The sequence below is a fragment of the Prionailurus bengalensis genome, chromosome B2 (genome assembly GCF_016509475.1).
Source record: "Prionailurus bengalensis isolate Pbe53 chromosome B2, Fcat_Pben_1.1_paternal_pri, whole genome shotgun sequence".
NCBI classification, from domain to species: Eukaryota; Metazoa; Chordata; class Mammalia; order Carnivora; family Felidae; genus Prionailurus; species Prionailurus bengalensis.
The window spans coordinates 15,300,243-15,315,925 of NC_057349.1; the positions used below are offsets into that span (position 1 = coordinate 15,300,243).

General features: G+C 44.6%; 1 protein-coding gene across 1 annotated transcript in view; it reads left to right on the forward strand.

Moving 5' to 3' along the window:
• Nucleotides 1-15,239, forward strand: part of RANBP9 (RAN binding protein 9) — a 90,992-nt gene extending 75,753 nt beyond the window's left edge. Inside the window, exons 11-14 of the mRNA XM_043590795.1 lie at nt 2,328-2,449; nt 4,107-4,258; nt 10,782-10,893; nt 14,247-15,239. Of these exons, the coding sequence (XP_043446730.1) occupies nt 2,328-2,449; nt 4,107-4,258; nt 10,782-10,893; nt 14,247-14,377 (517 nt within the window). The 3' untranslated portion in view covers nt 14,378-15,239. The remainder of the gene's footprint in view (nt 1-2,327; nt 2,450-4,106; nt 4,259-10,781; nt 10,894-14,246) is intronic.
• Nucleotides 15,240-15,683: the final 444 nt, after the last annotated feature.

The window sequence follows — 15,683 nt, forward strand, 5'->3', positions numbered from 1 at the left end:
CCCAAGCGCCAGCCTGCGAAGTAATGGCTCGTGATGTATACAGGTCATAATGGCGGTCCACAAAAGTGGTGGGAGAAGAGTAGGAAAAAAAGCCGTCTTGTACGGAGGAGATTCGGGTTGTCTTTCACGGTAGAAATGACAGTGGAAAGTAGGTTAGAGGACTGTGTCGTGCTGAAAATTCCGTATGGAATATGGGTGTGTGCGTGCGTATGTGCTTTATATATAGCATGTTAGCACTTTGTTCTTGGTAGAGGCTTCTGCCATTGTTTGTGGCAGGACTGGGGGCAATTCGGGCAGTTTGTGGGTTTTTGTCTGAAATACGTCCTCATGGCAAAGAAGCCGCTAAAGAGACCTGTTGTTACCTGCGTTCAGGGAAGCAAGCTCACCGGAAGGGTTTGGCGACAGCATCTTCTGTGTGCCGTTCGGACGAAGAAAGTGAGCTTGTGAAGTGCCCGGAACCGTTACATGGTAGCAGTTACTTTGTAGTTGCTGAAGGCTTTCCTTACAGCCCTACTGCGAAGTAGCGAGGGTGGTACTAACTATTAAAACATTGTACCAAAACCAGAAAAGTAAATGGAGAGCCAAAACCAGAAAAGTAAATGATATTTTGTTGTCAACAGTACACGTCAATAATTTGTGGCTAGTAAGTTGCAGAACAGTGACTGCGTCCCAGGATTCCTGACTTCCAGTCGTGTGCTTTTTCTGTTATACAGCACCCCCCTCCCCTGCTGCCCCATCTGCAACACTGCTCCCTCCGCCCTCCCTCCTCCCCTCCTCTCAGCCGGCTGTAAAACTGAGTTCACTTGTCACTGTCCAGGATGATTTCCTTGTTACATCCCCACCAAAGGTGGTGGCTCCCTCCCAGTGGGTCCTCTGTTGGCCCCTGGAGGGCGGAGGCCGTCTCATTGTAACCTTAGCCCGCAACACACAATGTGGGCTCAGAGGCTCTTAAGTGTGTGTTGAATGAAAGAATCCCTCCCAAATACCGAATTGAATTGTCAAAAAAAAAAAAAAAAAAAAAAAAAAAAGACACAAGTGTTAGTATATTAAGATCACTAAGAGCTATGATCTCAACAATTTTCATTACATTAAACGTTATTTTTTAAAGTTTGATTTTTCTTCTCATTGTCAAAGCTCATCAAGATACAGTCAGCGAGCTTTTCTGCCTGATGGAGTCATCCTGGGGCCCTTGCCCCCTTCTTCCTAGATCTGTGTCTCTTTGCCTTACACGTCTCACCGATGGAAGCAGTGCTCTCACACACACACACTTAAACTCACGCACTCACCCCGAGGTGCTACCAGCGGTTACCTCTGGTGGTGTGTGTGTGTGCAGAGCGCGTTTTGCTTGTCTGCGTTCGGTGTTGTTTTTTTCCTACGAATGAATATAGGTTGCTTTTTTAATGGGAAAAGTGCATTTTCATTTAAATATTTCCTACACTGTCGTCACGCGTTCCTCCTGGGCCGTATAATCCCTGCCTGGATCTTCACTGGAGAAGTCTTCGAGAGGAGGCGTTTGTCGTTCGTAGAGCGAGTGCGCGCGCCCACAAGTTCAGTGTGTGTCCAGACACAGTTACTGGCACGGGGCTGTTCTTCAGTAAATGTGACCTGAGGGCAAATGAGGAGCAACCTAAACACCCAAAATCACATTTTTAAAATGAGGATTTAGCAGTGCTTTTTAGATTCTGTAGCCAGCGAGAAAGCCTGCGAGAGAAAAATCGTGGTGGGGGCTGGCTGGGGTGTGAGAGGGCGAGCCAGAGTGGTCTTCCAGATCACCGTTCACCTTGGTGGGAGGCTGTGTTTCCGAGTGGTGAGGACGGATGCCACCCCGTCCAGGCCATTTAAAGAAAACCTCGTTCTAGAAGGGATGAAGATGAGGGCACGAGAAAGGTCAAGTGGGATCGGGGAATGGTTTGTTTCGACGGGGTAGTTTTCCCCTTTTTTGCCCTGACTGCTCGAAATGCGTGCGGTGTGAGGCGGGGCACCCGGGGGCAAGAGCTGATGAACACAGAACCCAGTGCAGATCTGACCTGGAAACACGGTGAGACGTATGTGAAAAGGAGTTTGTCCATACGGATATAGAGTCAGGAAGCCGCTGCATTTTAGGACGTACGCTGTTGTCCTCCTTCCAGGAGTACGACTTTGTTGCGAGTCGGCTACCTACTGGCTTTGAAGACATTCAGGATAGACCAAATACCTTGTTTTTGCAGACTGCTGTTGCAAAACTGACTATGAAGTCAGTCTATGAGGAGGCTAGGAGTAGGAATTTATTTTAAACTACGCTGCGAGGATGTGATTTCTAAAGTTAGGTGTTTCTTCTTTATTTCCAGTAATGATGTGGATATGGAGACAGAGCACTACTCCAATGGGGTTGGAGAGACTTCATCCAACGGCTTCCTAAATGGTAGCTCTAAACATGACCACGAAATGGAAGACTGTGACACCGAAATGGGTCTGCAGTGATATTTCTTACGTTTTTAATAAAAAATGGTGACTACAAGGTTATGCTTTTACTTGTATTGATTCACAGCTGATGAGCATAAATCACGTTTGGCGATGTATGTGCCATGGGATTTGACCAGAGCACATATCCCGTAAACCGCCTCGTGAGCGCGGGCTGCTGCAGGGCGCGGTGCTTTCCAGTGCCTTCTGAAGTTAAGTTCCAGCCGGTTTTCTGTGCCGGACTGTCTTCGGCTCAACTTGGTGCTGGCGTTGATGCAGCCGTACTCGTACTAGCGTTAACTGTCTTTTAGGACACTTGGGGTTGGGGAAATGAACGTTTTTACACTGGCTTCAGTATAGCCAGTGAAGGCCAGATGGGTACAGCTGATTTTATAAATTCGAATCGGTTTCTTAAGCTCATTTAATGTGAATATCTGTGACTACGCATAGTTCAGTGCCTGGCACATAGTAGGTGCTTCAGTACGACCCCCCCCCTTCCCTCTCCCTCCCCCCAGGCCCCCCCAGAATTATGTGGCTGAAAGGTACATTAGCACGCATAGTTTTGTTTTGTTGGTAACTTGCATAGTAAATTGTACCATAATGTTAAACCATCAGCAAACTTTCCCATCGATTGGAGAATGAAAATGATTGGAGCTTAAAAATTCTTTTTTGCCTGAATTCGACGGCAACATTAGATTTCTGAGTATTTGGGAGTTAAAGGGTCCTTATTGAGGACTGTTGTTGAGGATTATGTGTTCAGTGTAAAATCCATTTTTCCAGCAAGGGGTATAGTTGAGAAGGCAGCCTAGTTTTCTTCTATCAGATACCAGCACCCTCAACCTTCAGAGTATAATCAGAGCATGGTGATTGAGAGTTCTGGAGCCAGATGGCCTGGATTTGAATTCTGCAACTGCCATTTACAAGCTGTGTGACCTTGTTCAAGTTACTTAAGAGCACAGTGCCTCAGTTTCTTCATCTGTAAAATGGGTGTGGTAATAATAGCAACCGCCTCATAGGCCACTGTGAAGCTTAAATGGGCTAATTTGTGAAAAGCTAGTAGGCATAAAGGAAGTGCTTAGTAAATGTTAAGGATCGTCATCGTTAGTAATTTATATGTTATTAGGGGTTCATACAGTTACGTTATTGATCAGCGGTTATTGTCAACGAAGATATATACTAAGCAATTATTTTCTCAAAGTGTGTATTTAATCCTGCGATTCCCTGGTGTCTTCTGTGTTTTTATTGGAGTCATTTAGCTTTTCACCTGGAGGAGTCCTTTTTTTCCATCTCTGCTCTGTGTCAGTCAGAGTAGCTGGAGTGGCAGTGCTGTTTTCTCCTTAATGCTGCTTAATGTAGTTTTAGAGAATTGTGCTTAACTTCTTCTACACTTTTCCCTGATATACCAGGGGCATCCTAAATGGAGGCGATTTCGACGGACTTTGACCTGCGTGCTGGAGAGTAGAGCCTAGATTCTTGAGACCTAGATAAAGTATACCTTTTAGCTGCAATGTTTCCTATTAAGTGAAAAAGAAAACCGCATATTTAAATAAACTATTAGGTAGTAATTACTAAATGAAACGTACAAAATGTTGTAAGCAACTGATGTTCATTTCTCCCTGGCACTCCATTTAATAAGAAAGTAAAATACTCGTTTGTTTTGCTTACAGAAGTTGATTCGAGTCAGTTAAGACGCCAGTTGTGTGGAGGAAGTCAAGCCGCCATAGAAAGAATGATTCACTTTGGAAGAGAGCTACAAGCCATGAGCGAACAGCTGAGGAGAGAATGTGGCAAGAACACAGCAAATAAAAAAATGTTGAAGGTAGATTTGTTTGTCCTTGAAAAACTATTGATGTGTCAGAGGAACTAAAATTTAATTTTGTAAAGCACTGAGCGCTAGGAATTCTTGTTGGGCTTCAGGTAAAAAGAATGGATTCCGGGCACCTGGGTGGCTCCGCTAAGCATCCGACTCTTTATCTCAGCTCAGCTCTTGATCTCAGGGTCGTGAGTTCAAGCCCCGCGTTGGACTCTGTGCTGGGCATGAAGGCTACTTAAAAGAATGAATCAGTAAAGGTAGGGAGTCAATCCCAGTTCTGCCGCCTGTCAGCGTTTTATGCCCTTTGTCGACTTACTGTAATTTTCTTAGAAATTGGCAGACTTATTAGGAGACATGCGAGTTTGCTGATAAAACTATAAGTTTGCGATATTTTTATTTCCATAAACGTTGCTCAGGGCTGCAGCAGATTGAACGTGTACTACGTGGCTTTCATTTTGACAGTGATTGCTGAGGCACTTTCACAACCCCAGATAGATAAAATACATTTTCAGATGTCTTCTGGATTGATGCGCGTGACAGGTGGTAAGATGGCTAGGACTTCAGCGGTTTAGTACGGTGGTCACAAGTTTGCGTGTCAGTTGCGGATGGAGTTCTGCCCTCCCTTAAGTCGCCGTTGCTGTTAGTTGTAGAGATGTTAAGACTCCAAGAGGGTTTTTTTTCGTACTCGCGTAAGTCCCAACAGCCCTGTAAGTCTATGATACGTTGACCTAGCTGTTGCATTTTTTTTTGTAATCCTGCGTCAGCTTGGGCTCAAAGGTGATTCGTTAGCAACATTTTCTCCTGCGTGTTTAAGAGGAGAGACGCGTGTGCTGTGGCCCTGAGACCGATGCTGGGGTGCAGTGGCAGGAGCAAGGCTTCTGCCAGCCCTTCCTGACCCAAACTGAGCCTCAGCGCCAGTCAGCACCACCTAGCAGCACCAAACGCGGCCTAAATGCGGCCAAAACTCAAACAGCTACCTGCACCGGAGCCTCCATACGGTGCCTGTGTAGACGGAACACCACCTGCTCAGCCTAGGATGGTGGGCGAAGGAGCCACCCACGTACATCGCCAGTTACGGCGTGCGGTCTTGTAGCATCGGGGGCTGCGACGGGAGCAGCGGTGTATTTGCTCTGCGCGGTACTTCACCCGCTGGATCGCACAACTGCGGTTTCTGGTGGCGACCCTGAGCTGTCCAAAAAAAAAAAAAAGGGAAGTTAATTATGATTTTTATGCTAAATAAAATTGGTAGAATATGTAATTTAAACAGTTTTTCATTTAAAATGTCAAATCGCTTGGTGGGACCGCAAACTGGTGCAGCCACTGTGAAAACGGTTTGGAGATCTCCCAAAAAATTAAAAATAGAATTACCATATGATTCAGTAATTCCACTCCTGGGTATTTACCCAAAGAATATGAAAACAGTAATTCTAAAAGATCCATGCACCCCTGTGTTTATAGCAGCAGCATTGTCTACAACAGCCAAATTAGGGAAGCAGCCCGTGTCCACCGACCAGTGAATGGATAAAGAAGTGGGAGAGAGAGAGAGAGAGAGACACACACACACACACACACACACACACACACACACACGAATGTTACTCAGCCGTAAAAAAGAACGAAATCTTGCCATTTATGACAACACGGATGGACTTCGTATTCTGCTAAGTGAAATAAGTTGGAGAAAGACAAATACCACACAATTTCACACATATGTGGAATTTAAGAAATAAAGAAAACTGGCCAGAAAAAGACTCTTAACTCTAGAGAACACACTGCTGGTTGCCAGAGGGGAGGCGGCTGGGGAATGGGTGAAACAGGTGATGGGGATCAAGGAGCGCACTTGTGAGGAGCGCTGGGTAATGTGTAGAATTGTTGAATCACCATATTGTGCACCTGAAACTATTCTAATGCCGTGTGTTAATTATACTGAAGTTTAAAAAAAACAACAATAAATTAAAGCCAGACACTGATATATTAGGAATGTGGCTGCCCACGTTTGCCCTATAAGGTGAAGAATTCCTTGAGGTCAGACTAGGTCTTTACTTCACTCTGCCCCTTTTAAATATATCCAGTGCGCATGGCGCCTCGCTATTCATGAATGTTTATCAAGAGTTTCGTTTATATGGGTTCTGTTTATTGATACTTACCATACTAGAAATTAAAACAAATGATTAATCTCCTGACCAATAATCCTGGATCCACTGAATATTTTTACGAAAAATAACTTCCAGAAACTTTGGAAGAATGGCATCGCTTTACATTTGCCAGGCTTAATGGAGGGGAAGTTGGATTCTCGTCCCTACCTGTGCACTCGATGTGCTGTGCTGTCGCTGTCACTGGCCCCGTGGCCCCTGGAAACCCCGCTGTGTGGCCGGGAGAGAATGAGAGTGAGGGTGAGGCGAGGGAGGGTTTTCTCAGTTTTATTACGAAAACAGTGTTGACGTTCCGGGACCTCCTGCAAGGATCTTAGATTGAACCCAGTGTTTCTGGACTGTACTTTGAGAACTGCTGTTTTAGGGGATATTTGGGGATACGGAATGTTTCTAAGAATTCATGTGCTTTTTTACGCTAGGTCATCTCGACTGTTTTCTTGTTAAAACTTTATGCTAATTGTGCATGATGAAGGAATGTGATTTATGTAGTGCCTTTCAGAATGTAAGATTTCACTTAATCAGCTTACTGTCTTTGATGCTGATGTGCGTAAGCTGAGAAAATGGCATTGATGTGGCCTCTTCTCAAAGATAGTCCTTGATTATATATTGAATTATGTGAAGACGTAATTCATCTTCCTCATCTAAAGAGTGTGGATGGCTTTGATTTTGCACTTCTGACTTCTAAGCACATGCCAACTACTACTTTAAGAGACTTTCTTAATATTCTGAACTCCTTCCTTCCCATTCCCCAAACTTATCTTGATCCACGTGGGGACAAGATGACTGACTGATCCAAGTTACAAGTCCCCGAAGAACAGCTGGAGGATTTGAGGACAACATGAAGAGGTGGTTTTTTTTTGTCATCGTTGAGAAGGTTTAGAAATCATCCCCTTTCATTTTTCATTTCAGGGCACGTGTGATTGTAGTGGGTAATTTTTATCTTTAATTTTGTGTGGATCCGCGTAAGCATCTGAATCACACAGGCATCTGTAGAGAGAAAGATTCCTTTAAATGTGAAGCTAAGAGTTCCCTAAATGCTTTACTGTATTCTGTGTCCCAGGGTCCTGGGGAGCAGGCCTCGTGCAGAGCCTGGGGTGGCCCGTGTGTGGTAAAAATGGGTGGAAGGGGCAGGGCGTCCTGCAGCGCCCGTTTCCCTTGACCTTTCCCAGTTCTCTGTCTTCCTTTCCTCTTCTCCTGTTCTCTGTTCCTCACCTCCCTACGCCTGCCAGTGGCTTGTCAGACAGCTACTGGAGTTTGTTCAGGAGCTGCGTCCTGAGGCTCTGGCCGGAGGGACCGTGGGGTCGCACACGAAGCAGCAGCCCCGGCTGGCAATTGAAACCAAAACAGAACGACTTAAGACCAGCCCTGTTTAGAAACTGCTGCAGATTTTAAGCCAACTACAAGTACAGTTTGAGAATCCTACCTGAATGACATCACGTTTGCCTCAGAAGTTATTCCCACTGAGATCTGTTTTTTTTAAGTGACAAGTAACCCACGATCCCACGCCTCAGAGTTTTAGTTTTGTGCCTTAAATCCCCCGTGTGTATATTTCACATAGTAAGCATAGCATTTTGTGGTGTTGTCATTGTCCTAAAAATGTACTCCCAGTTTCTGTGCATTCGTTCTTTTTAAATGGCTACATGCTACTCTCTTGAGTTGCTGTGTCAGTTCATTTAAGCGTTGCTTTATTCAATTTTTTGCTTTTATTCAGATGCTTTAGTGAATGCCTTTATACATGCGTCTTTGTTCCTTAAAATTACAACACGGGATAGAGTCCTGGAAAGAGAATGATTGAGTCAAAGCTTGGGATTATTGTGGCTTTTCCTATATGTTGCTATACTGTTTTCCAGAAACCTTCCCCCAGCTTACAGCAGTAGTAAAGGAAAGTGCCAGAAGTACTCCTGTGTTAGTCTGCTTTAGTGACTTCAAGCTCAGACCTTAAAATCGCTTGTTTGCATTTCTTTGGTCACCACCGTCAGTTAGGTTTTACTGCAGGATTTAAAACATTAATGTTGCTGCCCTGATTTCACTCCCTTTGAAAAGGAAAAGTTGTAGATATTCAGGGAACCTGGTGGCATAAGCCTTTTTTTTTCCTCTTGTTCTTCTTCTTTTAAGGTTTTATTAGTTTTCTTGCTTATAGCTTCACCTGACTTCCAAGCCTGTTCCATTGTGCTGCGGTGGGATCCTGCTGAAGTCAAGTCTTACCCACATCAGTCCTCCATTTAAAACTCCGTTGTCGTATCGGAAAAAAAAAATTTAAGCCTTTGGGGACATTTTAGGATCTAACCCCCCTTACCTCTGGCTCCGTCCGTGCCTTTCTTTCTCTCAGCCTGTTTCCACGTACTTTGGGTCTCTCTGGGACTGTGACGCGTGACACAAAATACTGCATGTTCATAAGCAGTACCCATTGTTTATTTACATGTCTGACTTCGCCATAAGACCGCGTGGGTTCTTGGCACAATGACTAGGTCCTGGTGATTGCTCTCTGTGTCCTCAGGGTCTGGCAGCTGTGTGCAATAATACTCCATTGTTTTGAAAATATTAGAGCTAAATTTTAGACTTTCTTCATCTTGATATTTAGATTGGCAGTTAAAAGAAGCTGCATCTTACTAAAAGGGGTTCTGTACTAACTGTGTGCCCTTAAGCTCTCACTGCCTCGGTTTGCTTCTCTGTAAGATGGGCATAACAGTATCCGTCTCCTAAGGTTATTGTGAGGATAAAATGAGATTCTCCACGTTAGGGCTCGAAACACTGCTTCACCCGGTATTAGTGCACGATAAATTATTACCATCATTATCTTCTTTTCCGTGAGGTTTTGGTGAAATACTAGAAGAAGGTGTTAACAGAAGAACGGTCTGCCTTGAGATCTGGGACCGCAACCTTTCTCGTTTTTGGTTGTGTGTCCGGATGTATAGACCCAAGAGGACGGTTTTGTGCTTAGAGGTTTTTAGGTACCAGTTGTTCCTTGAACACTTCTTCGGTATACTTCACGTAGCTGGCTGTAGCATGGGGATGGTACCTCACTAGGTGGCTGTGGGGTCAGTTAAGTCTTGAGCGAAGATCAGTGACTAGAGTTAGCTTCCCAGGATACAGGACGTTAATACTCTTTCCATCATAAATTCGGATGGCGGGGGTGGGGGAGCCAGGAAATAGAACGGGGTGGCTCGGTGCGATGCACTGGAAGAAGCAGGTCCTGTGATGGGCAGGTGTGTGAAGCTGCTTCCCTGTTCCCAGCGTCTGTGAGTAGCTGCAGGGGACTCAAAATAGTGTAAGAAAGAAATTTTCCTTTCAGAGACCTTTCATTATAAAAACTGGGGCGAGCCGTCTACCACCCATGAAATATTCAGCAGCGGAAGGAAGACCGTGGACCGGCCGCACGCGTTTTCTTTGAGAGGCACGTGTATTCCCCGCCCGGTAGCCTCAGGTCGCGCGGCCCCGGCTGTGTGGACAGCCCTCCTCCGGGCTCCCCGGTGTGCAGGCCGCGTGGGGTGAGAAAGGGCCAGAGCACAGCTGACCGGCAAGCCCAGCCTCCGCGGCCGCTCTGAGCAGCGGTGAGTTGAGCGGAGGAACGTCCGGGCAGCTGGACCTGGGATCCTTTCCTTCAGAAAGTCCAGTCTCCCACGTGTCCGTAATCCGCGTTTTGAGAGTGGCACTGTCCTACGTAGGCCTTCTGAATCGGGAAGGCGTCCTGTCATTCGCCTCTCTCGGGAACACCGCCCCGGATTGGGGCATGGACTGTGGGCAAAAGAGGTCGACCTCCTGTACCGAGAGGTTAGAACGAACGGACGCTGCCAGTGTCCCGGAGCGGTTAGTGCTTACTGACTGGGAGTCACTGACTGAGAAGACCGCGTGTCCGTCCCTTTAGGAAGGGTGGCTCGAGGATGGTTGGAACTACTGAATGTTCCTGAAGGGCAGCCAGTTTACCTTGTTGGTCCTGAGTTTGAGAAAATGACATCCAGGGAGATGGATCTCGGCCCCACATCTGTTTAAGAAAATAAATCGGCTCTGTCCTTCTAATGTCAGATTCATACCAGTGGTGATAAATTGTAGAGCATCTGAATGTTTTTGTCTTCCTCTTTAATCAGCGCGTTCCACCAGAATTTAATTTTGCCGTTGTGTATGTGTTGTAGGGATGGGGGAAGATTCAGATTCAGATTGGCTGTTTACAGTAAAGAAGGAAGACCCATTAGGCTTTGTTGTATAATCTTGTTAAAAATACATATATAGCCTCATCATCATTGGGGTAAATGGGTTTGAGTGTTACCGTAGTCTTGTGCCGGGAAGCTGTGTATTTTACTCGTCTCTCAACTTTGTAGCCGTGGGGAGGACGGTAGCTGAAGCGTTTGAATTAAAAACCAAACTCCTGTTTTCAACAGGATGCGTTCAGTTTACTCGCTTACTCGGATCCTTGGAACAGCCCGGTTGGAAATCAGCTCGACCCAATTCAGAGAGAACCTGTGTGCTCAGCCCTTAACAGTGCAATACTAGGTGAGTGAAGCGTCACTGCAGCCAGAGTGTCTGCATATTTGAGACGGGATTCGTAGTTTGGTAAAATCTTCGTGTAGAAACCATTTCTACATTTTAAAAAAGGTAAACTTATTTCAAAATATAGAAACCTTCCCCTCCACCATCTCAATTCCAAAATTAAATGGATTCAAATAGAATAATAAAAAAAAACCACAACGGTGTATTGGGATCATACCCCGGGAAGTCTGGAAAATGGAAGTCTTTGTGTACATGTTGTGTAAGCGTTTTGGGGCTCAGCCACACATACCGCGGCTTCCGCTGTGCTTAAGATACAGACACGAGGGACTTCCGGGTGACGTGTGACTGCCCTGCCAGCACCAGCCCTTGGAGTAGCACCGTATTTGCAGGAAAGTTCAGCATATTCAGCCGTATTATGCCCTTACCGGATAAAAAGCGAGGGGCGGGGGAAGAGAGCAGCAGTTTCGGTAGTGAGACTTCGCTAGAGGGGAGCACGGAAGGAGACCGGTTTGCCCTTCCCCCGGTCGGTTGCTGTCCCTGTAAGCAACTCACTACAGAGGATGCTTACAGGACTCGTGTCCCGAACAAATACTTTTTCTGTGAATGCTATAACATTCTGTGCATTTATGTATAAACCGTACAGGGAGGTTTACGTGAAACTGTGATCTTCTCTCGGAGATTCTTTTCAAAGGTAACTTAAAGTAAGAGTGGCTTTTGACCTGACTTTACAGGCTAAATCCCCAGGTAAAATGAGGCTCCCACTCCTGCTCGGCCCTGTTACGTTTGGGAGCTTTACAGCAACACGTTTAGACCATCTCAGGTGCGCGAGAGCATTGCCACAAAGAGCAGGGAGACCTGCAGCGGGCCAGGGACCGTATGGCTAGGATGCGAAGGGAGCAGGTGTTCCTACATGAGCCTTAGCTGCTCTTACAAAGTTCATTACAGTTGACGCTCGAACCGAGTGGGGGTTGGGACACCAACCCCCCAGCACAAAAATTTGCGTGTAACTTTTGACTCCCCTAAAACTTAACCGCTGCTGGTGGGGAGCCCTTGATAGACACAGATCTGGTATGTGGCGCGTGTTGTGTTCTGGATTCTTACAATAAAGCTGGAGGTGAAGAAAACCGGAAGGGAAGAGCCGTCTGCATCCCTGTACCGTATCAAAAACCGCAGCTGGAAGCGGGTCTGTGTAGTTCAAACTGGTGTTTCTCAGGGGCGAACTGTGAATTCTTTGTGTTAAAGTAGAACAGTGGGGGGGGGGGGGGGGGGTTTGCAATAACGGTAAGAAAAAAAAAGCATCTTTGGTGGGGTTTCTATAAATTTAGAATCTGTATATAATAAATCACATGAATTTTCTCTGGTTAACGTGTTGTATTCTCTTTGGTTATATGAAATCCACTTAGCTCTATTGGTAAAAACGGAACTCAGTAGTAATGCTGAGATTGTAGGGCAAATTATGGTTTACTGTAATGGTCTTTTTGAAATTACAGCCTTCATATTTAAGGATCAGATTCGTGAAGAATTTTTGAAGTAACCAGTTTTCTTAGAATAGTTTTTTATGTCGAGTTCTTTAAGGTAATTCAGTGATTAAATATGAAATTTTGTAGGGCCATTAAAGATCTGTGTACTCTCACTGTGCTACCTGGTAGATAGGTTCAGCTGTACCTAGTGCTTAAATTTATATTCATAGGATTCCTGCAAAATTAATGACAGGCTTATTAATATAAATTGCTGTAGATGAATATGTGAATATTTATACATACCATGCTATTTTATGTAGTACCATCTGTAATTAGTGCTTAAAGTTGTTACATATTAATTGTATGTTAGTTCTTGTCAGTTCCAGATCCAAAAAGAATTTAAAGATGCTTATAACCACATGCCTCCTGATGCTTATCTTCCAGCAAGGTTACTTCCCTGTGAACCATCAGACATTTTGGAAAAAAAGCTTCCTTTTCCATTTTTTATTCCTTTTCATGTTGATTTTGTGTAAAACTGAAATTGTTCTGGACTCAAGACAGAACTATAAAGTCCGTCCTGCTTAGAGCTGGCAAAAACTGTAGCACCATCAAAGTTTAGCTAAACGGTGTCTTGCCAAAGAATAGCCAGGACTTTATTAATCCTAACCCACAGACCACTTTTCAAACCATACTTTCTCCCTGATCTGTGTACCTTTTCTTACAGATTTCCATTCTTAAATTCTTGACCCTATTTTGTGTTCTTTTGTACCTTTAAATCCTGAATTTGCTTCCTTTATTTTGTGGTGCCATTCTTTACGGAACTTTCTCCCACCCCATTGCAACCTTGGAATCAAAAGTAGAATTCAATTGGGGCACCTGGTGGCTCAGTCGTTTGAGCGTCCAACTCCTTGATTTCAGCTCAGGTCATGATCCCGGGGTCGTGGGATCGTGTCCTGTGTCGGGCTCTGGGCTGAGCGTGGCGCCTGCTTCAGATCCTCTCTCTCTGCCTCTGCCCCCTCCCCCACTCACGTGCATGCGCTCTCCCTCTAAAATAATAAAAATAGGATAGTATGGAGTGTGGCCTTACCTGCCAGTATCATGGTCTTTGCCCTTTGTTGTCCGCTATGCCTACAAAGGACTGAGGCGTGATTTTATTAATTGGGAATCTAATCAGCTTAAAACTTGGACATCTCCACCCAGGGAGAGATCACTAGGAACTTGGCCAGTTTCACCAGTAGTTCATTTTTTCATTTCTGGCACAGAACTTGAAGTCTTGCAGACTTCTGGTATGTAGGACACGGAGAACAAATTCATCGGCAATTTAAAAAATATTTTATCTACCAACTGTAAGTCAACTCCCTCCAACGTTGTAGGGTGGTTTTGCTTTTGTCTTGCCTCACGGCCACCGTCACCATTTGCTCCCTAGAAGCCCAAGCAACATTCACCAATATGCCTTGGAGACAATTAGCCTCTGGTAGGTTCTATCCCCAGAAGGGGAGGAGTTTATGGGTGAAACTTTTACTTTAAGCCTGAGGCCTTTTCCTGTTAGGTCAAGTGACTTAAGTCAAAGAGAAATACTAAATAGTCCTTACTCCCCACTGTAAGTATCAGGTAAGACTGGACCTCTTTCCCATCATAGTTAATGTGGAAGTTTTTAAGTGTCGAATTCTGCAAGAATTTTCCTTCAGAGTCGAATACTCAGTACCCATAGCACCTAGTCTGAGTAGCAGGGCCAAGACGTTAATGACTGGCTTAGAAATGACCATTGCTAGTGAGGTAATTAAGAACAGTATAGGCAGGCGTACGTTTTCAAGTAATGCAGTATTTTCCCCGTTGAGAAGTTTTTGGGAAATGTCTTGCTAATTGCTGTTTCCATTTTTAATCATTTTTCCTCAGAAACCCACAATCTGCCAAAGCAACCTCCACTCGCCCTAGCAATGGGCCAGGCCACACAATGTCTAGGACTGATGGCTCGGTCAGGAATCGGATCCTGTGCGTTTGCCACAGTGGAAGACTACCTACACTAGCTATGCATTTAAGGAGCTCACGTGTACATTGTGGCATATAGTCAACCTGGAAGTAGACCAGCTCTGCTGATTTGAAATTTAGATTTTTTAATTATGTACTGGGGACAGGTTTTTGTCGCTTTACATTGCTTCCTAGTTTACAGCATGATGCAAATGATTTTCTAACTTGGTGTTAGGAGAAATTATTTTCCATCTTTAACCTCTTAGTTGTCTAAGAGTTCAATATTACTGAATTTCAGACGTTCAAATTGATCATCACAAATCCTTTAAAACAATTACCTAAAAGAAACCAAAAAATCCTGCCGCCTTTGTTTGGGGGAGAGGGGGGAAGGAAACGGAACCAGTTGTGTTTGTGTTAGCATGTGGGTGATGTAAACTTCAATTTGGGAGATGCTCCGACCCCCGCTCCCATATAAGCATTCAATCAGTGTAACTTGCAAAACGCATAAACATCCGACAGTTTGAATTTATAGTGTTGATGGAAGAAATCATTTTTAATGTGTACTGTAAAACTTGAAATACTCAGGAGCTGAGTGAATATGTTTGTTGCTACTTACAATCCCGACCTGTTAGTCCCAGTAGTTTTGTTTTAACATGGTCTTTTTCAACTTTGTTTCCTGTTTAACTACAGACGACTTCTGTTGTAGACTCACAAGTTTAACTGTTGTATTATAACAGTATTACATGTCAACAGTGTGGTTATGACCTTTATTTATATAAAAACCAAATATTTAGTCAATTTACCGTGTCTTAATTTAATCTTTGTACACCTTCCATTTTTAAGTGCTTAAATGAGTACTATATTGCAATAAAAATGTAGTGATATAATTAACCAGCCATTAAAAATTTACTATTACAGATACTAGAGTGTCAATTGAATTTATATATTAGGTGCCTGCACACTGCTAATACAGAATCAGAGCAATTCTCTAAATCTGAGTTCTGCAACGCAAGACTGCCTTCAGCTTACTGGCCTCCCTAGAGTAGGGTCAGACCTGATGCTGTGGGTGCTGCCGCAAGAAAACAGGCAATTCATCTCCTGTTTCCGTAACTACAGTAGGAACGATGGCACGTGGCCTGCCACCAAAGCACACCCGCCCAACCTGGTTAAAAGTAACACTTAACCAAGACCACCAAATCCTCTGGCTAATGAACTCTGCACGGAGGCTTCCATCTTCCTCGAGAAGAAATACTTGCTGCACTGAGATACTGAGCTTTCAGCTACTTCCTTCCTGTCCCATAGCCTGGGAAGCAAATGCCCCTCAAAGCACCAGAACCTCTGCGAGACCAAGGCAGCTGAGAGCTG